General features: G+C 44.8%; 1 protein-coding gene across 6 annotated transcripts in view; it reads right to left on the bottom strand.

The window, feature by feature from the left end:
• LOC100218075 (uncharacterized) overlaps nucleotides 1-26444 on the bottom strand; it is a 59369-nt gene that overhangs the window by 13765 nt on the left and 19160 nt on the right. For 3 of the 6 annotated variants that reach the window (XM_030269201.4, XM_030269199.4, XM_030269200.4), the window contains 2 exons: nucleotides 25250-25740; nucleotides 2988-3041 (listed from right to left, as the gene is read on the bottom strand). In XM_030269201.4, the coding sequence (XP_030125061.1) occupies nucleotides 2988-3041; nucleotides 25250-25740 (545 nt within the window). Of the gene's footprint in view, nucleotides 1-2987; nucleotides 3042-7974; nucleotides 8435-25249; nucleotides 25741-26444 lie in introns of those variants that run through there. The other 3 variants (XM_030269202.4, XM_072927610.1, XM_030269203.4) reach the window with 3 other exon arrangements.

Below are 26444 nucleotides of genomic sequence, written 5' to 3'. Positions count from 1 at the left end.
GGTTCCTCCTGTAACAGCTCATCAACTCATCACTATGAGATTTGTCTTCATTTCTTCTACCCTCACCGTAACAGACAGGTTCCAACGTGAGCCTGTGCCACCAGACCCTCAGCAAGAGAGAGCCAAGCTTCTCACCTTGCCTCCTGCTATCACTCTTTGCAAAATGCCACATTCAGTAGGGGCTTCCAATAGAACTCGGGTCCCTAGTGTGCTCTGACTCCACTGCTGAATGCTGCACAAGACTCAGAAATCACAGAGGGGTTGAGGCTGGCATGCAGCTCTAGAGATGGCTGAGATCAAACCCCCTCCTCTGAGCAGGGTCAGCAGGAGCCTGTTGCCCAGAACTGCATCCTGGCACACCATGGCTCCTTCCATGGACAGAGATTCCATGATTTCTCTGGGCAACCTGAATATCTTACATATTGACTTGTGCCTGTTACCTCTTGTTCTGCTGCTGGGTAACACTGAGAAAGAGCACCATGCCAAGCATGTCCTGCTGGCTGGATTGAGGTTTCCCTTTATATGATGAGAGCATGGCACTGTCTTTCAGAAATATTGACCTCTCTCAGCTGTTTCCAGAGCTGAGACACTTCAGCAAAGAATTCTGCTGCTTCCTTTCTCAGCTGAGTACACAAAAGTGGGCATTCACAATCACTTGAAAAATGGAGGCAAAAATGCACCTTTACTTAACAGCTCTGCCACCACAGCAAGAGGCTGTGAAGTATCACATGCTATTATCATGGAAGCCACAAGTGCCTCAGGTGGAGAGCCACTGTCCCAGCTTGGCAAGGCTGGCCAGGGAACAGTGAATTTTGTGCCATCTGTCAGAAAAGCGTGCTCTCAGTTTCTGCTGTTTATTTTACTGCAAGCTGACATGGGCTCAAGGAGCAAAGGGATAATTCTCCTTTCAGATTCTCCAGGAGCACAATAGTAAGCCACAATAATGAGCTTAAGGTGTCAGGAAGCCACCTCACCGAGGCATCACTGAAACCCAAGGGACCAGAGAACTACCACCAAACAGCACTGGAAATAGCTGGGACAAACACCCAGCAAAAACCCAGTGAAAGAGCATGGGGCAGGCATAAAGGAAGGCAATAAACAAGATGAGCTAAAACATTGCAGCAGGATTAGACAGCTGGCAGGTCTGAAGGATAGGCACAGCCTGGGGAGAGCTCGTGGGGCACAGAAGGACACAACTATATTGAAAACAATTCAGGCAGAAGCACATGAGAGGACGTAAAAGATCAAGATTAAATGTGCAATCAGAAGTACCAGCTCACTGTGGGGGTGCTGGAAGACAGGACAGAAGAGCCCTGACAGAATGTGTTTGATCAGTCAGAAAAATACCACCCCCAGCTGTGCACAAGGCTCTAGTCAGTTCTACCTGCTCCTCCTCCTCTCAGGTACCAAATTCATTTCCAGAGCAGTGATGGGCAAGGACATCCAACAGCATGCTTATCAACTGCAGCACTTCTGGGTACACAAATTCCTACTGCCTGCTGGGCAAGGTAAAACATTGAAAGGATCCTGGTCTGTCATTCATGTCTCTTGCAAGGCTATAAAAACACTGCAGTGAAAACAGCAGCTTCAGGATATTTGGTTTTTTCCCCCAATCTGTTTTTGCCTGTGTATCACAAACATGGAAGATCATGTGGACTGAGGTACACCTGCTTTGGTGACAACATGCAAGGTCACAAACAAACAGAATCTTAGAATGTTTTGGGTTGGAAGGGACCTTCAAGATCATCTAGTTCCAACACCCCTGCCACGGCAAGGACACCTTCTGCCAGACCAGGTTGCTCAGAACCCCTTCCAACTTGACCACAATTCTTCTTCCAGGGATGGGGCAGCCACAACTTCTCTGTGCAACCTGTTCCAGTGCATCCATCACCTTTACTGTGAAGAATTTCTTCACAAAATCTAATGTACATCTACCATCCTTCAGCTTAAAGCCATTCTTCCTTGTCCTATCACAACACACCCCTGTGAAAAGTCCCTCTCCAGCTCCCTCACAGCCCCCTTTAGGTACTGGAAGGTGATAGAGGTCTCCTAGGAGCCTTATCTTCTCCAGGCAGAGCAGCCCCTGCTTTCTCAGGCTGTATTCATGGGGAAGGTGCTGCAGTCCTCTTAACAACTTCACAGCCCTCCTCTGGACTTGCTCCAACAGTTCCATGTCTTTCTTCATTCAGGGAGTCCAGAGCTGGATGCAGCAGACAGGTAGGGTCTCACCAGAGCAGAGCAGAGAGGGAGAATCACCTCCCTCAAACTACTTGTCACATTTCTCTTTGATTCAGCCCAGGATACATCTCCTACATGGCCATAAGAAAGACAAGGTACCCACAAAGGAAGCAGGGGCTGGCTGAGGAGTCCGGGAATGTGCTGCTAAAGACAAAACTCTCAGAGGTGTAGGTAAAAAAAATCTACAAGGACAAGACTTAAGCATATCTGATAGGGATGCAGGCTGTCAAGAGTGGAGAAGCTTGAGACACTGCAGCTTCATCCCAGCTAAAAGGTCATCCAAGCAATGTAGCTGTTATCTGTCATCACCCAGCCCCACATCCCATCTGGTTCTGCAAACACCAGCACATCATGCAGGTACAGTCCCTTTCCCCAGCTATCTACCACACCTCTCGAGCGCTAAGGCACCTCTCACCCCCACCCAACACCACTTGGTCAAGAAGGATCCAAATGACTCCCTACCAGACTGTTATACTGTATGAGCTCATAGCATGGGATGTAGACTTTGACACCAAGGAAGCTTTGAAACCACGGTCTCCAAAACGGAAAAAACAATGTATTATTAGCCTTGTCAGCACCTAAATTAAATTGCAACTAAATTCTATACTCCACACTAGCAACTTTTGTTATGAAGCTGATCAAGCCACAAGAAATCTCCAGAAATCAACTTCTGGACACAGATGTTTACTGAGAATCACCACATTAGGTATATGTGGAAAGATTTTCTGCACCAGTAAAGAGCAACTTACACGAATTTTAATTACTCTAGTCTTCGCTCCACAATTCTTCTTGAGCAGCATCTTCTGAAAGAGAAGTAGAATCCAGGGATTAGTAGAAATGGAGGGATATTTTAAGGAGTCCCCTTTAATCAACATTTCATTAAAACAAGATGGATGGATGGTTAAGTGGGATACAAAAGATTAAGAATTACCAAAGGTGGCCAGCAAGTAAATCAACCTAATCTGAGACTGTCTCACACAGCCTGCACAGAGACCTCTGGCCTAGGTTTTGAAAGAACATACAAGAAATTTCACAGGGAAAAAGACAAAACAACTGCCTGAAAGGAAATTTTTTCTTAATTTCCATCAATTAGTGGTTAAACTTTGCCCTGAAGCAGGTGAATTTGTCTCCCTTTACAAAGGAAAAGATGGTCTATTTCATGTAAATGTGGATGTTCCCATTATTAAACAGATATTTTCATTATGCTTATTTATTTAGAATGAAAAAAAAGGCAAAAAACACCTGCCTCCAGTTCTAAATCTCTTTGCCATATATTGTAAGAGTCATTAAAGTTGTCATAACATGAACCACACAACTTAGCAAACAGGATATACTTGAAACAGCAATTATTCAGGGAAATTACAGAAATAAACAGGTGAGTTGAAGTTCTATCCCAGTTTTAAGGCACTGTTTTGAAAGCTGGCAAGTGAATAAAATCATTCTTTCCCCTCAAAAAATTGTCACAAAAAACCTCCCAAGTGGAAAAATAAGGCTTCAAGAGAACAGTTCTTTCATTTAAAAAGATACTTTAACTTTATTTTTCATACTGACAAAACTGGTGAGGGAGGCATGTCAGGAAGAATCTTCTCCATCAGCTTTTGAAAGAAATAAAGATTTTCCTCACTTCTGTTTTTAACACTTCTCCAGTTGGAAAGCTGTGTGAAGTATGGGAAAACACTCCCCACAATCACACGCTTTTACAAAGCAACTGAAGTGTTTTTCAGATGAAGCCCTTAAAGGCTGTAGAAAGACATCCCACCATTTTACCAATATGAGTGGTAAATAGTGAGACCTTTCTATTTTCTCTCCTTTTGTTTGTTTATGATCCTTCTGCTTTCTCTAGCACAAAGCAGGATAAAAAGCAACACAGTACAGGGAGGCTTGGAAACTCAAAAAGCTTAAAAAATTCAAAACATACTAACAACCTCCAAAAAAATTCAGAAGAAAAAGCACCACCCCAAAATTGAAGTCAGTGCTTAGGTGAAAGTATTTATTATTTTTCCAGTAGAAAGTACTGCTGGGAGGTGGGAAGTAGTCCCATTCCTCTGCTGCCCTCTGTCACTCTACATCCCATAAGCACGTATTTGCAGTCCCAATCCACATTACTGCCCAAAACTTGGAGAGGGAGTGAGAGATCCACCCAGCATTTCTAAGCACATCAGCATCTTTGATCTAAAATCCAGACTTGGCATAATCACGTCCCACTTTGAAACTTCCACATTAATAGTTTGGGGCTCAAGGACAGTGTATTTTACTATCCCAGCATGCATGGGGGAAGAAGGGAGGTACTGCAAGGATTTTGAGCTTTTCCTGTTAATCCTTTAGCAGGTGAATCCTACTGCTGTCTCTATTATTGAAAGGACTCAACAGCAGCCATGCCTGACTGCTCTGGTCCCAGCTCTGACCTGGCAGCACAGCTCCAAGTTTCTAACCCAAAAGGACCCAACAGTTCTTTGCACAAACCAGGCAGGAGACAAAGGGAACTGCTGAACTGAACTAGCCCAGCCTGCAGCTGTCCAACTAAACAAGTAATCCTGGAAATTCTATAAAATATCACAGGACTCAGCTCCCAGCCAGGCTGCAAGGCACTACAGTAACACTGGTGTTGACTGGGAGGTCACTGCCTTTCTCAAGGCCCCCATAACCACAGTGAAAAAGAGAAGGAAGGAGACCTTGGTAGGGCTGACAAAACTCAGGGTGCAAGGAAGGGCAAAGTGAGGAGCTGTCAGGTCTTACAAAGTTTTGGTCTCACCTTAGGTTTTTCTTCCAGCTGCTGTAAAATGTTTGCTGGTGGGATGAGGAAGGGTAGGCTAGATAGCTCAAGGCACAAGCCCAACAAGTCCACTGGTGGGATAAAATGTGCAAGACAAAGTCGGGTTGAACAACGAAAGTTAGAACCAGGAATTGTGACTTTGAGCCAAATCCTTTAGGGGAAGAATGCTGTTAGAGCAGAACATATCCTGCTGTGTCCCATATGACTACAAGCTTTTTGGGTTTGGGCAAGACCCTCAGCTTCCCCAGGCTACTGTAAAGCTGAGCTTTATAGTAGTACTTGGCTGAACCCCCAGGATGAAGTGAAGCTGCGACATAAAATTCTACATTGCCTCAGTAGCACCACTGAATCCTCTGCCGAAAGGAGGAAAACAGCTCTGCTGGCCAAGCAGCAAGTAAAACACCTTCCAGTACAGTCCAGTGGGATGAAATGCCTAGCCTGGCCACACCCACAAGTCCCCCCGTGACTTCATCAGGTGCAACACAAGATATTATTTCCCAATTAAATCAGCAGAGGCAGCAAGATATTTACTCATCCTGGCCTTATATTAAAACATACAGGGAGGACCAACAGAGACAGACAAGATGACGCCAAAGAGTGAATGAAAGCCTGTAGGTAGGTGGGACAACCAGCCAGACTCTTCCAAGAGAAATTCAAGTGCTCAGCTGTATCCCAAGTCCTACTCTTCTGGTAGAAAACAAAACTGTTCTTTTAGTGATGCTGTTGTGATAAGCTTTAATTATATGAGAATCTTACCACTAGTTACGCTCCTGCTAGGGTTTGCAAAGGTTTCATTGTGCAGCAAGAGCAAGATTCCCTACATAATTTTTGTTCCTCTTGTGTCTCCTCTTTGTTCCTGGTGTTCCTCTTGATGGACTAAGTGGAAAAATAAAAACATGACAACCCCTCATCCACAGGCTGTTAAACTGGAGCATAAACCTCAGCATATGACGCTGTCTGGAGCTCTCTTATTTCCACTTAGACTGAAAACAGAGCAAGTCCACTTCTGCTGCACTCCTACAACTTCCAGGTCCCACCCACATCATAGTAAAATCCAAAACAGAGAGCTGGAGAGAGAGAGAAACCCAGCCACACGATCCTGCAGCTGATAATGAATACATGGAAGGCAAGTTATCAAATGCTATTCTATTTAATCGAATTGCTTCCACCTCACTTGCAGCCACACACTTTCTGCACCCAGCACAGTAGAGCCATGCTTTAGAAAAAGTAAGTCAAGGCATCTTTGAATGGTTTTCCATCCCTCAGTCTTCCCTTTTCTTGCCAAACCTGAGCACAGACTTTCGGACAGGGAAGCTAAAATGCAGTGCTGCCTAGCAACAGCAAGGGACTTTCCACAGCAGCCTCTCCTCATCCTCCCTCTGGAGACCTCCACGTCACAAACCAACCATGAGATGCAGCAACTCATTAACTCCTATTTACACAGATACAAGGCAGAGCTGAAATAACGTTTATTTGGCTACATGACTTGCAGTAGCCTAAAGGAGGGGAAACAGCCTACAAGAAAGGTGACATATTCAATTTAGTAACTCTGGGATCATTCCTAACTACTACACCAACGTGAAAGTGCAGTTTTATTTCCTCAAGCTATTTTCTGGGAGTTACGACAATGAGCAGAGCAGAGATTTGTCAAAGGTCACAGAGGATATTAGTAGCAGAGCTGAGAATAAAAGCATAGGGTATGGTTTCCAAAACTTTCTTCCACCTGCAGAAAATGAAATGGAAGAAAAAGAGGCAGTGTCCCTATTTCAATTAAAAAGTCTTTCCTGCTGGTCTCTGATAGAACTGCTAGCATCAGAGCTGAAAAATACAGCTTGGGAGCACTATTATTTGCATGAAGGGAAGTTTATTTTGCTATCTACTGCAACTTCTACTAAAAGGAGGAAATGACATGCCTAAGGAAGTGTTAAAGCCTTTTTGAGGACACAAGAGTTATGCCTTGCTCTAAAAGCAAAGCTAAATTGAAACACTTCAGGGTTAACCCTCCAGAAAGCAGCAGAATCAGTTCAGCTCAAGAAACCACCCACCAATCTCACCACCTGCTCATGACCCAGGGACTCACTCAGTCCTGAGCCTGGATTCAAAATAAAGTTGCAGGGACTGGAAGTAACAAAAGCACACATTCACCAATGAAATGTAATGAATCCCTGATCTGCCACACGTTTGGCTTTGCCACACATCACTGCCACATCAAAATATCCCCATTAGAGCAGAGACGAGCCACCAGCCCTGCTTCTCTTGGAGAACAGCTCTCCAGTCCAGCCTTGCTTCAGGAATTATCTCCAACTGCTTCAGCAGCAGTGCTCCAAGTCCTCCAGCACTGACTTGAGCAGTTCTGAACTAACCCAGAAGGAAATGGTCAATGCCTGCATTTGCTTATGCACAAAAGCTACTGCAGAACTATTTTATACAAATTGCACCACCCAGATGACTAATATATATTAACAATCAAAATACAGGCATTCCTAATGCAAGATCACTCTAGGAATACTGATATCCCCAAGATGAATGAATTTATGTCACAATGCTGCAACAGTTCAAAACTAAGTATTTAAAACTCTCAATGCACAGTTTAAGGACAGGCATCACAACTTAATTTTCAAATGTTTGAGAGTTTGAACAAACTCTTAAACCAGCACACAGTGCAAAATATTTTACATTGATAGATATTAATAAACACTTTTCATCTTATGTCTGCTTATTACATACACATTTCTGGTTTTAAAATAGTTTCATTTTCACTACCTCCACAAGACAGAATAACTCTTTGGTCCATTAGTGTTGCAGGGGCGGGGGGGGGGGTGGGGGGGGGTTAATTGCTATTATTTATTTAATTATCTGGCCATCATTTTAAACGTAGGGGCCTGTCCAGAGTTGGACACAGTTTATTGGTTTTATCAGACTAATTTAGCCTATTTCTAGCAAAAGAGCCCAAGAACTCTCCATTTCTCAACAAAACTCATTATTTAATGACACACTTCATCAAATGTTGCACACAGATATACAGATATAATCAGCTGGTTACAATTTAAGAATGTTGCAGAGATTTTCACTTTCTTACTAAAAGAGATTTCAAAGTTTAAAAAAAGAATTCATTAAGTGTGCTTTAATTTGACTCAAAGATCAGACTTCCAAAGAACATCAAGCAGGCCAGAAGTCTGCCTTTCTTTAGTTTTGCTAATGACCCTTCACAGGACAAGCGCACTTTAAAAGGTATGGACATTTCTGTTTCATGTTGACATCTTAAGGCTCTTGACAGGATACAAAGTTTAAGCAGTCCAAATTTTCAGAAAAAGCCTCCTCAACTCCATAACCCATTTTAATTCTATGCTGTTAATCCTACTCGCCAGCTTCCCAGCTGTCCAGAGTCTTCCAGGAACAAGAAGGCAGACCAAGCTTGAATGTCTAGCACAGAAACAGAGAAACAGACTGATGATCCTGCTTGCTTTGTTCAGAAAAAAAAAAAAAAAAAAAAAAAAGAACTGAAAGAAGAAACAGTACAGTGTGAGGAGAAATTGCATTCTAAATCACAGCAGAGGGCTGATGAAAAGGGAAAAACCGTGCCCAGTGATGCAATGTGCACAGAGAAAATTGCCTCACAGCAAGGCAGGGAGGCATCTCCATGGCCCATTAAGCAGAGGACTGAAGGGGCCTCAACAAGAACATCTTGGGACAGCGAGGAAGCGGATGCTGCTGCAGAGGCAATGCCTACATGTGAGCTCCAGCTCGACACCACTCCCATTACACTCAGGGAACCAGGCAGGGAAGCACAGCCCTATGGCCCTCCTCCCCTGGGAAGGCATTTCAGAGCCAAGAGGCTGCGCCATGTCCTTTCCCAGCGGCTCTCAGAGGCAGGTTTGGGCCAGCAGGAACAGCCTTCTCCTTCCCCAGCTGCTGCTGCAAGCCTGTCCTCTATCCCAGCCCTGCAGAGGGTCAGGGTGCAGCTGCAGCACAGTGGGCAGGCGAGGTCAGGGTGCTGCACAAAGTGGCTCAAACACCACAGCTCCATGTCCTCTGCTTTAGAGAAATCCTCCACCCAAAGAGCAGTGCTTCATGTCCACGTGGCAGGGCACGAGGGAGCAGGGCCATGGTTCTTGTCCTTTCGCCAACACAGTGATGAGTTTTCTACAAGGAGCAAAGCCAGGTCTGCTGTCCCAAAGAGTTTAGGAGAAAAACAGGCAAAAAAAAGAAAAAAAAGCAAACATAAAACTATTTTGTAGGTTGATTTTGGACCAGCTTTTTTAATTCCTTGGCACTGAGAAATGTTGCTAGGACATGGGCATCACCTCTTAGCCCTGCAGTACAAAAATGGTACAGAAAAAACAGTAAGTCACAGGCTCCTCCTTACTGTTCTTAAGCTGAAGCAACTCCAGCTGACACCAACCCCCATCCAGGCTCAGGCTCCCAGGCACACATGACTTAAATGGGCAGACAAACCAATGGGCCAAGTTTTCCTAGCAGGCACCTACATTTTCATCACCAGGGATGCCCTGTGCCTGCTGTCTGGGCCCAGGGGTGCAAAAAGCTCTGTATCCAGTGCATCCACCTACCAGACACAGACACAAGCTCCCTGCCCAGCCCCTGAAGCAGCACAGCAACAGAAAGGCTATAGCTCAGCCATAGCTTTAAATTACAATTATCATTAGTCACAGTCTCCAGACTTCCCCACCAGAAGTTAAACAGCCTACAGCATTTTCAAATACAGGCCAACTCAAATGGTTTGGCCAACAGTCCTCTCCAACAAAAACAAACCCCTGCATCCAAACACTAAGCTGTGGTGGTAGTATGGAACATCCCGAAAAGCCTCTTAACTCTTTCGAAAGTATTTTCTCGTTAATATTCAGGTGAATTCAGTGAATTCATGGGTTTTTTGCCACATTTATCCTCAGTACATCTGAAGCTCCTCCAAAACATCAACACACTTGGTCTCTTAACATTGTCTTAAAGAGCTTCCATCGCCACCAAGATGGGAGTCCCAGTTATCCAGGCAGCACCTCTGCCAGCAAGGGTCAAAAATCCACAGCCTTCATATAGCGCAAACACTGACAACTTAGATCTGGACAAAGCAGCAGAGGAAATGCTGATATTAAGTGATCATTGAGAACAAACACAAATTTTTAAAAAAGCCAGGCAAGGCCTTACAAAAAAAGATGTATTGCAAGGACTTGCACTCGGCAAACAGTGGACCATGAAAACCAAAACAAAACAATTCCTGTGGTCACCAACATCCTTTCCAACATGGTTATCATTAATCACCTCGTTTTGTGCACTACTGGGAAGGGCTCAGCTATCACTGCTGAAGATAAATGGGTGAGAGCCTACAAGAAATAAAAACTGGCGGAACAGCAAGTCAGTCTCACCAGTAACTACTGTCTAAATAAGCACAGCCCAGTTTCACTGCAGTCCAGAAAGGCAATGTGCAAGTGATCACTGCAGAGTGGCACCAGGCTCCTGGGCCTGGTCAATACCTGCTACAGAAGAGAGTGAGCTGAAGTCTGGCCAGCAAGGTCTGCCACCTGGCAGAACTGCTGAATTCCCACTATTCCCAAGGCCCAGAGAACAGATTAAATTATTCAAATTACAGGCTGCTTTTTGAAGTTTTCCCTGCATATCACACTAGAGCCACAGCTAATGTAAACACAGTTGTGGTCTAAGCAAACAGACTGTCTCTGCCTGCCTGTAGGTGATTCTGGTTTTCTACTGCTCCTCTGTCTCCTCTGTGGCACACAGTTTCCAGATATACTCTGGACCTGTACAGAAGCCCTGTCCCTTTAGGAACAGATAAAACAGGCCATATTTTCCCTGACACTTTTACTACTAGCCCTCTGATTGGAATTTGGGGATGGAGGAAGTGAACACTCTCTATGGAGCATCTCTGGCTTAGCAGCCACTTTCCCTGCTGGTCTGGCAGTCTTGAGTCTGCTGATCTGCAGGGTACATCAGATGGTTCATCTATTCACTCCATGCCAACCCCAAATCCCTCACTGAGTTTTCTTTGAGGCCTGGAAAAAACCCAAGGCTCCATTTGTGCAGGAAATAGACCTGACCAAAAACTCCAGCACCTGTGGAGTAACAAAAATGTAAAGAAAGGGCAGGAGTCATTAATTCCCTATCACTCATCTGCACATGCCAAAGCTACCTAAGTTCAAATGTCGGGCTTGCCCTCCTGCTCACTAGAGTCTGTGAAAGGAGAAGGGGTGCAAAAGGACTGGGGGGTTCTAGTTTCACAGCTGGCAGGCATGGTAGCAGCTCCTGAGAAAAAGCTTACAAAGCTTTTAATTCAGGACAGCCAACGTGACTGTTTCCTCCCTTCCTTCCTGGCCTTGGCTCCAAAGCTGTCCACAGGGAATGTCCAGTCCAGTCTAACATATCATCTGATGTCTCTATAGTTTACCTCACTTCTAACTGAGGCTTTGGCTCAGACATGACTCCAAAGCCCTCCCTCCCCACAGACTTTTCAGACAAAGCTGAGCAGAAGGCACACTGCCTCCTGCAGCTTTATCCCATTCCCCTCATCGCTGCTGCTGCAGCACATGGGAGATGGCAGTGCTAGGGGCTTGAAACAAGCAGCCCCAGACTCTTCCACCCTTTGCTGTTTAAATGCTGTCCCCAAGTGCCCCAAGAAGGGGTTAAGACATCAGCACAAGTCAGGCAACACTCTAAACACAGTTCCCCTTCAAGCAGGGAGATGCAGAGAGCTCTGAAAGTCACTCAGCTGTATACGCTGGGAAAGAAGGGAAAAAAAACACTAAAATAACTGAAAGGTACCAAGTCTTGTCAGCTGTGCCATTACAGGGACATGGAGAGGAAGAGAATCCACAGATAGCTGCTCCAAATCCAGGGGACACAGGTATAAAAGTGTGTGCCTTTACACTATCCTTGAGTAGCTGAAAAAACTACAAGAGATTCCAAATGCTCTCTGCACGTCACAGGACCTCTTGCACAGCAGCCACAAAGTGAACAGCCAAGCATATAGAACACCAGATTTCCAGAAGAGACTGCATGCTCACACAGGTTTGCCACATGAAAGAATAGATGTGTGTGGATGGCAAAAGGAAAAACTAGGCTAAAACAAACAGCTCAGAATGGCTTAAATTCTAGATTTTTTAAGTCAATTACTCCCTGGTTTTGACACAACTATAACATTTTAGATGTTCATATGAAGTATTTATGTTTAAAAGTAAAAATTCTTGGACTTAAATGCTTGTTTGTCAGTCCAAAACCCTGCCCTAAAGTTAGCACAAGGAACTTTTCAGGAGGCATAAAACCCACACAAAATCTACCTAATCCACCACACAAAATACCCAGTGAAGATCACTGGGTTTTCTCTGAGGAGAACCTGGAATATGTACCTTTTAATGAGATTGTTAGCCAGAGGATTTGTCATAGTGGAGCTTCTCAAAAATAGAGCAACATGAGATACAGTCATTGCACTAAATGAAGAAAGGATTTGTCAGTGGCCTGGATCTTCACAATAGGAACCTCAAAAGGTGGCTCTGAATTGCCTCCCACGCTCTCCAGCTGAGTGCAAAGGACAATACCCTATGGGAATCCTTGCCTTGGGTTCATCTGGCGCTGCTGGGAGCACTCACAAGTGGAACTTTAAGCAGAAAACACAAGGTCACATCTTCAGATGAGAACTTGGATTCATGGACAGCAGGGAAACTTTGAAAAAGCCAAATGCAGACTGACTATACAAACAGTTCTGGAAAGCCAAAACAAGCCTGTCTTACAGAAGCAAACATCCCAAGCCACATGGCTTGCTCAGGCTCTGAACACAGGGCAAGAGAGTTCCTCTTCTTCTCCTAGCAAGACACACACATGTATCATGTTTGCACTGCCCTGCAAAATATTTGAGCATATTCTCCTTTCACATGACTATGCCTGTTTGGGAAATCTCATGTGTTTGCATGAACACATGAAAATAAACAAATATTACATAATAAACTGGAGACATGAAGATGATTAACAAACCTGAGATACCATTTTTGACTAGAAATAGACATCCATGAAGTGGGAGTAGTACAACACTCATCACCACAGAGAGAAATGATGACATAAGCCAACTGTTCCCACATTTCCCACCCAATCACCGACTCATCCACCTGCTCCTCTTCCCCACTGAACCTCACTTACACATCAGTGACAAGGGAACATTTGCAAATATTCCAGAGGAGCCAGTATCTCCTGCCTAGTGCACTGTCCTTCCTCTTAAGTAGACATAAAGTTCCCTTCAGCACTTGCAGATTCTGATGATGCTGATAGATTCTGATACCATTTTGCATCCTTTTGTTCCCATCCTTACAGGTGCACATGGCTTGATATGGTGTAAAGCTGGTCCATGGAACCATCCCCAGTGCAAGGAACAAGACAACCAATTCAAGGTGTTTCTCCTGGACACTCCAATGGGCTGAGTGAGCTTCAGCATCTCTACTTGTCCATGGGTACCAGCACAGAATACACATTACTCCTGCAAACATTTTGAAACTCCCCAATGTGAGGGCAGTGAGGCACCACTGGAGTTGGAAGCAGATCACTGCCCTTCTATACAGGTGTTAACAGAGCACAGCAACCCTCAGAGCTCTGCATGAAGTATTTGTTGGAGAACTGCTGCCTTCAAGCATGCCATTCCATTGTCTGCATCATGATGCACCTTGCAAGTATTTGGAAATAAATCATCAACTCAACACCTTGCAAGATCACATCAGAGCCTCTATAACACATGTCAATGCTCATAACACGTGCATCAGTTTTAATGCACAAATCATATCAGTGTTTCCTTCTTTCAGCTCAGGATTTTGGCCCATCTCATGCTTACAAAACAGTCATGCTCTAGGACCAAGAGGGCTCCTTCACTCACACGCTGCAGAAAGGAAAAAGTACAGATTAACACATTAAAATGTGACCAGAATGTCTCAAGGCCAAGTTCATTAGGATCATCTGTACAGAGAAAGGCTGGTAACAAAAGCAAAAGTTTACATCCATTTATATAAACAGTGTTGAGAGTGTTTGAATGATTTGGATGCTTGCACCCAGAAAGCAAATGAACCAGTGCCTCAGCTCAGTACAGAGTTTTATACAGTGGACTGAGCAACATAGGCAAGTCTCACGGTTGCAGCAGTAGCTACAGCTGCTTTCTACCCCTAACCCTACCAGCAGCCCCATCATGAAAAAGCAATCTGGCTTTTTTTCAACTTCTTGTGGTTTTACTCAGCTCTAGAGAGTCCATAGGCTGTTCAGCACAACTGCCCATAGTAAGAGTCTGCAAAATGCAAACAGGACAAACCAGCACAGCAAAAATGCCTTTCACACTTCTTGTAGCAGTCAGGCTTGAATAGAACATTGGTGTACTATGATAGAAAAGTGATGAGAATGTTAGAATAGCTGTTCTATAAGTCTTTCTGCTTAGAAAATATTTTCCAAGAGCACCACTTTCAGTGCTTATAATTGCACTCATTCCGCTAACAATAATTTGAAACTAATAGGATTGGTTATGTTATTCAGAGGAAAACAAGAAATTATATTAAGTTGAAAATTAGTTAAGAGCTTGACTGGACAGCACACCAAACTCAGTACTACAATGAAAATAAACATACCATGAACTCACTGTGCTATTTCCACCAGAGCTCTGAACAAAGAACTGCTACTTAAAGACTTGCTTTAAATTATGATCAATATTCAGTCTTATCATCCAGTCAGGTACACCATGTTCTTGTATGAGGTCTGTCTTTCCAGCACATACAGCAAACTGTAGCAGTAACAAACTTTCTTGAACAAACTCAGGGCATTCCCTGACCTATGTGGTGGTTCTGCCAGCTGCAAACCACATCACCTGAAACATAGCAGGGAACAGGTTTACAGAAGTGAGAAAATCAGACAACTGACTAGCTCTATTTTAAAGAGATTTCTACCTGTATCAGGAATTACACATACCCACCAGATTTGAAATTTGGAAAATTATTTTTTTAAACTGTAAAAGAAACTTATGTTTCTTCATCATAATATGCCCACATACCATCACAGCAGAGCCTCTAGGATTTTTTGATGAGCCTCTGAAGTCACAGGCAAGAGAGGCAGTTTAAAGCCTCCACAGGTAGACAAATTTTTATTTTGTTTATGCTGTCAAAAAGAGCATGCTTACAAAAAGACTACAAAGTAAATTGCAAAGCATTTTAGGGTTTTACCCTTTGTACAGTAAATCAACCTGTTTTTTCCATAATCAAACATGTTAAGGTGAAATTATAGCCTGCAAACATATGCCAGGATTTTAAAGCACAAGCATGTTTTTGAATTAAAAATACAGCCTTCCCTAGTATAGACATGACCACAGACTTCATTAAGTTCCTAACACTCTAGACAAAGCTCAGTTTTACAAATTCATTCCTATTAAAACTGCTTTGCATAAGCAGTTGAAGTCCAGCAGGAAACGAAAAAGGTTGTTTGCAATGAGGAAAACCAGCAATTTTCATAGGGTCTCTCAAGTGTTTTATTTTCAATTTACCTGTGGCCCCCAGGACACCTATGTTTTTGAAATCTTTAATTTAGAGAAAGTGTTGGTTTTTTGTCTTGAAGAGGGAGGGTTTGTCTCTCCCTTATTGGTCATAATTTCTTCAAAACAAATTGCAGCTCAACAAGAGGTGTATCTGGGCTCACAGCTCTGGAAAAGGGCAGGGAGTTTTACAAGGGAATCTGCTCTGGTTTAACTCAGTCTCCATCTACATGAGAAGTAGATGCCTCTATTGAGTGCCTCCCCCTGTGAGATGAGCTGTGGACCAATGCCCAAAACTCCCATTGACATCAACAGGCTGAAAGAAAGCACAAGCAGGGCCCAGCAGTGCGGTTCTCATGTGAGCCAACAATGGAGAGGTTATTCAGAGCTAAGGCAGAAAATCAGAGCTAAACCCCAGCCCACGCCAAGGACAGCTGTGTTGTTGACAGCCAGGCTGGCTATTCTACCACTCCAAAGCTTGTCTCAAATACAGCATTTCCTAGAGCGTTTACTCTAGTCACAGGCTTGGCCTTAAAAGCTCAGCCAGTTTCTGCCTATTGAGCAGTAGTAAATGGCTGCTGCATTTTCAAGACTCAGATATGCTCTGGACAAGCTGCTTGCTCTCAGTATGTGGTGACAAACTGGAGCACAAATGCCTGGCATTAATATTTAATCAGCACCATCACATGACTGCCCTGTTCCTGCTGTTACCACTCATACTACCACCTCCCTCCTTCCTTCTCACTCATGGGCAGTGCCCCATGGGACACTGCTGGGTGCAAAGCACGCCCGTGTCACCCCTCAGACACCAATGCCAAGCCATGCTGGGCCAGGAAGGTGCTCTGGTTCACAGACACCCAGCTAAGCAACGCCAGAGAAAAGCTAAGGAAAACCAAACTCTTGTTTTCCATTCCTTGCTGCCATCTCTTCTGTATAGTGCTCTGACCAAGTCTGTGACCATCTGAATTCTAAGCAACATCAGCCCTTTTTATCTTGAGACTGCTGAATTCTAAGGGAATTCAACACTTAGTGGTGGTAAAGTAGGAACAAAGAGAAAAAAAACCCTAATCTATCTCTACTGCATATTTCAGTTTCGTAACCTGTTCGACACAGCCAGAAAAGCAAGCAGAAAACTGCCACCACCATCAGATGTCCTCTGGACTATATGAGGAATAACCAGAGTGGTTCTAAATGGCCATTCACCCTCTCCAGCTTCCTCAAGCCACTTCACTTGCCCTCCAAAGAACTCAACTGTAAGGCTGTCTCCTTTTCAGAGGTTACTACCACAAGCAAAAGGTGTAACTTATTACACCTGAAGAGAGATCCATTCTCCTGCAGACCAAATACAACTCGGGCAGTGACAGCATATGGTGGAGCTGCCTGCAGACTCCTTCTGTCCCCAGGCAAGGATGAGATATTTGTATCACAGTGAGCCACATGCTGAGGGAGGAGTGGGCAGGGACAGGTATCTGGCCAGCTCAACAGCCACACTGGGACCCAACCCAGGCAGCCCCTCTAGTCCAGACACATCAAGGCTGGGGGAGGTGAGGACAATCCAGCCCTACTGCAGAAGAGGAGAGCAGTGCAGAGAACGTTCCTGACCTTCACTTCCAAGCTGGTGTTTTTGAAACATATATACAGGTTGCAGCAAAATTTCTTAATCTATTAGGCTCCTGAGATAACTTGGGCTGAACTCAGGGACTGGGAAGCAACATGCCAACATTATCCTCCTACACAGTACTGTGTCAAAACAAGAAAGAAGATATCCTGCAGAAAACCTTATTTGAAAAGGACCAGAAGTCAACACACAAGAGACAGAACAGTGATATGCTGCAGGATGGCCACCCTTGGGGATCCAATCCAGTACCCATTCTGTGACTGCTGCTCACCCCACATCCACTGACGTTTTAACCAGTTGAGTTGTTGCTGCAGTTAAGAGCTCTCGGTTTTGCTGAGTGATATTTTCTGTGGCCAGATGGCAGCCCAACACGAAACACAGCTAGCAGATATGGGAGATTGGGCTTTTCCTTTTATTAGTTCAGTAGGAATCATTCTATGTGGTGCTTTGAGAGCAAAATGAAAGAGGGTAAAACCCCAACCTTGTCCATTCACATGCAGAGCTTCTGGCAGATGCTTTCAGATGGAAGTGCTTTACCTCCTCCCCAATTTGCTCCTCTCAGGCCTACCTAACCATCAGAATAAGACCACGAGTTCAAGTCCTACATAGCATCACCAGCATCACTCAGGACTGCTCCCTGAGTCACATGCCAGTGGTGCCCATTTGATCTCCTCTCTTTGGACTGCAGCCAGAGACTCAGCTCTAGTCTAATACCTTCTTACCAGGCTTTAGAGCTTTGAGGAAAAAAAAGAAAGACAGCAGGGTTGGGAAGGCATCCAGCAAGCCTGCCAATCTAAGTGATAAGCCCTTGGCTTGAACCTCAGGCTCATAATTTTCTGCCACTGGTGCCAGGTGCTATTATTGTCCCGTTGGGAATCTTAAAACAACAAAAATACTCTCTCTAGCTCTGTCCCACCATTCTTAACCTTCCTATTCCACAGATCTCTGCTGCTTCTCAACTTCAGCCACAACAAATGTCCTTCCCTCATCTTCCTTTTGCTCAACCAAGCTCTGGTGTTATCCAAATGACCCTGACCAACCTCATCCCTGCTCTCTTTCACGAGTCACAGAAGCACCTCAAGGAACCACATTTCAGATGTCTCAGCATATATTCTAGCCACTGGCTCACCCTCCCTTGATGGTCCAGATAGATATATTCACCAGCATGCAAGCTTCCAGGAAAAGGCAGCAAAATTAAACAGCCACATACCCCAGGAAAAAGAGACCAATAAGTATTTCCAGACAGCAGCTCATTTGTCCATCTCCCTCTTGAACTGTTGTCCCTTTGCACATATTACAAAAACAGAACAAAAATGCACTGAGATAAAACATGGAAGGAAAACATAAAGGAAGAAGAACAGAAGCATTTGGCTCTAGGAATGGACTACACATTCTGTGCCAGGACTCACACAGCAGAGGAAGAGGTGCAAAGAGAAGTGTGGGCTCAGAATTAAAATCTGCTACCAGCACACCTGAAAGGTGAACACAGTATCAATAGATGCCAAAGGCAGAACTGGAGTGGACTTGCACTAAAATCAATTCTGTATTTCAACAATGCACAGAGAACACACATCCTCATGGAGAAGCTGTTGACATACAGGCTGCAGAACTTCCAAAGGGCCTTTGCAACCTCAACCATTCTGTGAGAATGCTCTAATCTCTGGTACACTGGTTGATGCAGAGAGTTTAGGAATAGGACTAGATTATCCTGCCTGCCTTGCCTTTGGCATTTACAAACTGGCAGCAAGATGAACCTTACCATCAGTGAAAAGACAACATAGTAAACTTACTTGCCTCTTTCAGGAGGAAATCATTATGCTTTTTAAGAAGCAGCTAGGCCAAGTTGTACATGGGTTACTCCTCTCTCACATTTCCATTCATCCAGCTGCAGCTGCACACATACAGACACTCCCTAATGTTTTTGCATTAATTAGATAACCATCCAGGGAACACTTATGAGACACAGAGACAGAGGTATCTGCTGCCTGGCAGAAGCATAATCACCTCCTTGAGGCTAGGTGGAGTTCCTCATGATTTCCCCTGCTATTGAGTCTCTCTCCACCTCCCAAACAGCATGTTTTTCCCCCCACCACTGTCAGACTATCAGTGTCTGATGTCAGCTAACTGGACATCAGCTAGCCAGCACTGAGCCAGTCTTCACAACAGAGATCAAACCACAGGAGAACATCTCCTCAGCCCCTCCAAAGATGCAAAGAACAAGATACCTGTATCATGCCCCATCTCCCACTCATATGGTACATGTCTAGAGTTCCTGAGCCTCCCACCCACCATGGAACTACATCCTTGTAGGTGAGCAGACCAATGTCATCAATCACATTCAGCCCCAAATTCCCTCATGCTAGGGCTGCCTTGCAGCAGCCACACATAGCATTTGTTTGCTGGCCACTTCAGTGCCAAACACTGTCAGGGTTGAGATAGACAGGCACTTCTGTGCTGGAAGAACAGCTGCTGCAGCATATTCTGGGGGTGAAAAATTAAAGCAAACTTGCAGGAAGTTAACAGAAGCAGAATTTCCCATTCTCTACTGATGCAATCAGTTTCTGCAACACTTTCTTTGCTTTGTCGCTTTAACAAGCCCACAAAGGACTGCTATGGCCCAACTTCCCACACCTGAGAGACAAGTTCTGGTACTGGGCCCCTTAAGAATTGGTGTAAGCCATTTATGCTCAGCAAAGGCCCCTGAACTCCACTCAGTCACTCTGGAGACTGAGGCCCAGGGCAGAGAATGTGATGAAACTACCACCAGCACCAGCAGTAGATTTTCTGACACCCTCTTGCCACAGAGAGAAGCTCAGATGGGTAAACAGATGGTAACAATTCTGAAAAGGCCTGGATTCAAATGGGAGGCCAAGAGGTGAAAAGGACTCATGAGCTCACACGTGGAAACTATCTGGAAGTTATTTGTCAAGTCCTGCAGAGACAGGCAAGGGCAAAACCCAGCTGTGCTAAGGATATGGAAATCTCACCCTGGAGCCATTAGCAGCCCAAAGCCCAGGCCCCAGTGCACCAGGGTCACACACTGGGTCCTTGGTCACGTGTGGTGAGGGCTGTTCTGCAGCCTCTGTGCAACCACTACTGACTCAAAGGACATTTTTGGAGCTGATCACCCCATCAATGCTCAGTCCAACCAAAATGCCAGCACTAAACATACAGCAGAAGGAAGATGGTCTTGATATTACACAGCTAAGCCCAAATTAGGATTCTCATCAAGCACTTTATCCAGGCCATTCCAGTGTCAAGATGAAGATCCACTCCTTTATCTTGCACTGAAACATCACCCACCAAAGGGGGTGCAGAGCCTGCAATGAGCAATCCAAACGTTAGCCCAGGATGCATTTTTCTCTTCTCTGACAGCCTTCTTCATCCTAGCATCTCATTGCATTCCAATGAATGCACTAAGCCTCCAAAAGAAAATGGTGTTGGCACTCTGTAGAGGAAGCCAAATAAAGAGCAGCTGAGATCACTTGGCATGTTCAGCCTGGAGAAGAGGATACTGAAAAGACACCTCATTGCAGTCTAGAACTTTCTTATGAGGGGAAGCAGAGGGGTGGGCACTGCTCTCTTCTCCGTGGTGACCAGTGACAGGACCCAAGGAAATGGCCTGAAGCTGTGTCAGGGGAGGTTTGCATTGGATATAAGAAAAGGTTCTTCACCCAGAGGGCACCTGGGCACTTTAGGAGGCTCCCCAGGTTAGTGGCCATGGCACCAGCCCTGCCAAGGTTCGAAAAGTATTTGGACAACACTCTCAGGTATAAGATGTGGTTCCTGGTTCTATCCTGTGCAGGGCCAAGATTAGAATTTATGGGTCCTTTCTAACTCAAAATATTCTATGAATTTCTGTCTATTCATACAAGCAGGCAAACCACAGCAGAAAGCTCTGAGCAAGACATGAAACCAATCTAATAACTTTGCAGCATACCTGGAAATATACCCATGTACCCATACTCTTTGCCTTGTACTTCAGAATTATGCTTTCCATATCAGGCACCTAGCCACACAAAGCATTTGGATGGCTTGTTATACCACCCCAAAACTGCTCTCCCTCCAAGAGATCTCTCTCCCTGCAAATGCTACACTCTGACTTCACAAGCTTCTTTAAGTAGATTTCAAAGGTGCTTCTGGCAGTTCCACTGAATAGCACAGGAGGATCCTTTACTTCCTCTCTGTTTACACAACATTCCAAGACCAATTACTCCCCTGGGAACGAGCTCAGCAGCTCCAAGAAGTCTTTGTGACACCCTAGACTTCCTTATGCCTCAGGTGAACTTGGTGCCTTCACCTTGAACCCAAGGATGTCCCTGCTCTCCTTGACCTTATACTCTCAGCATTGCCAAAAAAGCCAGATATGCTGAAGTGGTAGCAGCCATGCAGAATGGCAGCAGGCTTCATTAAATAGCAAGTGGTTGGTGTGGGAATCCAGAGCTTCCCTCTGGCTGCCCTGGAAGGTCTGGGACCCTGGCAGGGGTCAGGAACCCCCCTGGACAGAGCCCCCAGAGACACTGGCTGTGATCTCTGTCCATGGAAAAGAGTTTTCAATCTTACAGGATGAATTACCAGCTCTGAGTGTTTGATATGTAATAATTAAGTGTGGCACGGGTGAAAAAGTAAAATTTTAAATTTCTAGATTAGGGGTTCAAAGGGGACAAGATGGAGGAAATTGGCTGTGTTTTGTCCTTTTCCTCCTTCTTCATGCCCTCCATGTTTCATTGCGGTGTTGGTATTTTTCTGTTGGTTCAGGCTGGGGACACACTGTTCAACGTAGGTGACAGATATTGGCACATTATTGTAAATCCAGCACAGGTAGTGTCTGGTATTTAATGTTTGTAACATCCCACTGAGGGCAGAGCCCCACACGCTGCCCTGCAGGACAGAGCTGCGGCAGGGCAGCAGAACATGTTAGAGATAAACAGAATAAACAACCTTGAAACCAGCACAGACGAATTATGGCTTCTTCTTGGGCAGTGGGGCAGAAAGACAGAGACTTTTTACAATTTCGGAATCATCAATACCTCAGATTCCAACAGGTTGGCAGCAGGGCCTGCATGCAGTGATGTGTCTGTCCAGGGACCATGATCAAGGGGTGCTGGCAGAGGGCATTCACTGCAGCAAAGCAAGTGTCTGCACAAGCCAGGGCATTTCTGCCCAATTAAGGGAAAGAATAGAAGTCTTCTGAGCTAATTTTCTAGGCCTTTGGAGAAGCAAAGAAAAGCGTGCATTGAAATATCCTCACTCGGCCTCAACAGGGAGACACTGGGTGGGCCAGCTGACCAGCCAGGGTGGGAAATACATCTGCCAACAGTCCAAACTCATGTCTGGGACACAGAAGGGCTGAATTACTGTACCCTGTGAAGCTGGAAAGGCATAGGCTGGCATCTAACCAAAACAGGGCTTTTTAAACCTGCTCCTGGTACAGCCTTCCCTGCTGCAGGAGGCTGAACTGAAAGGCATGGATGATGGAGATTTCCATTTATTCACAGGCAAAGAAACAACAACAATTCCCTAACTTCTTAAAAGAGCTCTGATTGCCCCCAACCCACTTGTCTCCCAAATTTGCTCCTCTTTTTTACCAAAAGGCACCAAATCACTGGAATACAGGGAGACATTTGGATACCACTTGGCACCAACCCATGGGAGGAAGCAAAATCTTCTTAACCATCCCAACACAGAGCCAGTCTACACTCTCTGGACCAATATTCCATCACCATCCAACATAAACAGAATTTGATGCAAAGCACTTGGCATCTCTTCATCCACCCCTGAGTTACCCATACCACATCACACCCCCAAAGTGTCTTCTTATCTCACAGCACATTTGCTTCAGGCACAAATTCATCTTGCCCGAGTCTCTTTGTCATCTGTCATCTGCATAGAGCTGCAGAAATGGGAAGTAAGGCTCAGGGATAAGAGTGAAAGCCACATCTGCTGCTCAAAAAAAAAAAAAAAAGTTTAGCTGATAAACTTTTCAGCTGTGCTCTCATGGGCAAGCATATGATAGGAAGGATAAGAATCACAAAGCAAGAAAAGCTTGATGTTCAGAGCCCAGATGAAGCCTTCAAGTAGCCTGTTTAATATTAACATTCCTCATATGCATCATTTACCTGACTAAGTAACACATGATGCCACACACCGCCCAGGCAGTTAAGAGCCATTTTTGTTGGAAAAAACAGACCAAAATACAAATACCCTGGTCCAATTTTATAAGTGGGGAATGGGAGTCCTGAATGATTTTCATAAGAGAAATAAGTACAGGTAGCAAGTAAAGACTCATCATAAAGCTTCTAGATGTTACTGGCTGAAAGTTAACCAATTAAAACTACAAAAATAAGACAAATGACAAAATATTCAGGCAGCATCTCACTGTGCATGTGTGTGTCATGTCATGTTGTGCCCTCAGTACACTTCTTGTCAAATTAAATCCACCAGCTGACTATCCTTTATTTGTAACATTAATTCCACAACCATGGAATGCTAATGACATCCACAGTAAAAACGTTATTTAAAAACACACTGCCACCTCCACTCCAGATTTCAACCTCTTTTGCAAAAATCTTTGCCACAATTAATCCAGAAGTGTAGAGAGCAAATGGACAAGGAAGCCAATTATTCTTACAAAGCTTCCCCAGAAAAAGCCAACAGTTTGGAAAGCTTGTTTAAGTTAGCCCCTAACCTTTATCAGTATACTCCTAAAGCCAGTGCTGAAAGATGCTTGAGGGAGAGCAAGCAGATGCTATGCCTGGCATCCAAATCAGAGAAATCACCTGGGCCAAAAGAAACATTTCCCCATTTACTTATGTGCACTCTGAAAAAATAGAAGCCTGGGCACAGGCTTAGCAGCTTTCTTCTTCTCTCATAAGGATGTGAGACTAATTAAAGTCTGTCAGTATCAGCAGAAGATTTGGGTAATGTGAAATGCAAGACTGGGCCTTTTGAATGTTCTGTGAGCAGAAACTTGGCTAGAAGGTTGAAAAGGGGGTGAGGAAAACTGTACTGAAAACACAAGTCTCTGCATTATGTATTCATGGGACGTATGCTGCCAGCAGGACTGAGAAAAACCAACAATGTAATAGCGAAATAGAAATCTCACTTTTAGGGGTCTTAGAAAATAAATGCATAGTTCTTTCTTTTAGTGGGTCCATCTTGTAGGCTTAAAGGAAGTGTTGCAAGCAAGGTTAAAACTAGTACATCCAACAAACCGGAGGCAGTGAAATTCTTTCCTAATGAGAGGAAATTCAGAACTGAAAATAATTGTTTTTAACTTACTGCAATGTACCAGGGCCAGCAGATGTCTGCAGATATCCTTTTAAACTGACACTACACCATTGCAAATAGAAAAATAATGAAGAGACATGAAATACTAACTCTACAGCAAGGCCTTTTGAAAGAGAGGTGCCAGATGGGAACTGCACAGGGTAGCCTGCCCCATTTCCCAGGCTCTGCAGAGACAAGGCAAACTTCTAGCATTTCTAAATTTCAGTCCCAGGCCAAACTAAAGTCCTGGAAAATCAAGAGCAACTGCATCTAGAGCAAACTGTATGCAGTTTGTAAAGTGTTAAGAAGGTAAAAAAGCACTCTTTTACATCACTATAGAACTCCTAGGAGGCATAGAGAGATCTAGGCCCAAGGAAGTCAACAAGTGTGGAAATTCCTGTCATCACCAAATCAACAACCACTTTCACCAAAGGCTCTTTTCTATACATGCTAAGCAATTAATTTATTTTGGAGTAAGTGACATAGGTCAGCTCATGGAAGCAGTGGTAACTTGATGAAAGCAAACGGCAGTGATTTTGTTCCTGTGCCATGCAATGAACTGGACAGTACAAGTGCTGCTTTCCTCCTGGGATAACAAGAGAACAGCCCAAGTGTAGCAGAAGCCACGCAAGAAGCAGTGCCTTTACCTCTCAGGATGGGTATCAACACGTACCCCAATTTATCCAGACAGACAGCAGAAGCACCCTGAAGGTGTGCCCCTGAAGACATGACCACAACAAGCAACCCTATGAATTTACTGATCCTTGCTTCAATAACCTTTTTCTGTCTTTGCTTACCTTTTTCTCGAGCAATGCTGCTTTCCTCACCTCAAGTTCTGCCTTACCTGCTGCATTTTTTCCAGGTCAAGGCTGGGCCTGCTGACCTTATCCCCATATCCTTGCCGATGTCTCTTACAAGGCATGACCTGCTCGAGGCCTGCCCCAACACTGGTGAGGATTAAAGATCCGGGGGCCGGGCTTCGCACCAGGGGCTGGAGTCTCTTGGGAGGGGAGGCACTGAACAGCACGGGGCTCGGGCTGGCGTGGAGGCCATCGCCCTGCTCTGCCACGGGCCGGCAGGACATGGCGCACAAGTTCTTCACTTCTTCGTCGCTGGAGGAGGTGTTGTTGCCGTCGCTGCAGCAGGCGAGCCGGCTGACCTGCGACCACTTCCGCTTCTCCGCCGCAAACTCTCGGTTGATGCGCTCCAGCTCCTCTTCCGAGCTGTGGCGGTCAAGGCTGGCGTGGAAGAGGGCCCGAACCTTGCAGCATTGGTTTTCCTGGTTCTGGAGCTGGTTGGTGGCCAGGGGAGTCAGGGTACAGTTCCGTCTTCTCTCTAGTGGGAGGAGGAGATGAGAAGTGGCAGAGCAGATCTGTGTCCCACAGCCTAAGAAAATGGGCCTGTTTTCTCCTGACCTGCTGTTTTCATCTCCTCCCAAGTAAACTTCTCTTCCCATCTTCTCTTCCCCAGATGAAATACTCCCTAGCTGAATGCTTCCCTTTGGAAGTTTCCTGCTTCCCTTTGGAAGTTTCCTGCTTCCCTTTGGAAGTTTCCACACCTTTTTTCAGACCAGATTGCTAGATGTCACCCCCTTTCAAACTATCACCTGGAAGTCTACTTTCAGAAAAATAACATGGATCTGTCACCCACCTCACCTCCTCAAGGTGAAGACATGAGCTTACAAATGTGTTGCTAGGCACTTGCCTCTAGCCAAAAACTAATAGTAACTTCTAGTGACCAGTTCTCAGGGCAGAAGAGCCAAGTAAGTTACACTGTTCTAAGCATCACCTTTATGGCTCAAACAAATGAGATCTGGTTTCTGGAAATAAAAGTTCTCTATTAAAAGACTTGTCACACAAGAGAGCCTGTCTTCAGCTTTATTTCTTCTGCTGAGCTCTTTTTATGCTAAGCATATGGAGCAGAGATTTAAATTCTAACAGGGCATGTCCTGTGGGTCAGGAATTGAACTTCTGCTACCTCTGCATAAGAATCTGCTTGCACAAGGCATGCACTAACAGCAAACTTAGCATAATTTAAGA

The sequence above is a fragment of the Taeniopygia guttata genome, chromosome 3 (genome assembly GCF_048771995.1).
Source record: "Taeniopygia guttata chromosome 3, bTaeGut7.mat, whole genome shotgun sequence".
NCBI lineage: Eukaryota > Metazoa > Chordata > Aves > Passeriformes > Estrildidae > Taeniopygia > Taeniopygia guttata.
Note: the sequence above shows the minus strand (reverse complement) of the source record. Positions and strands in the feature narration are given on the sequence as shown.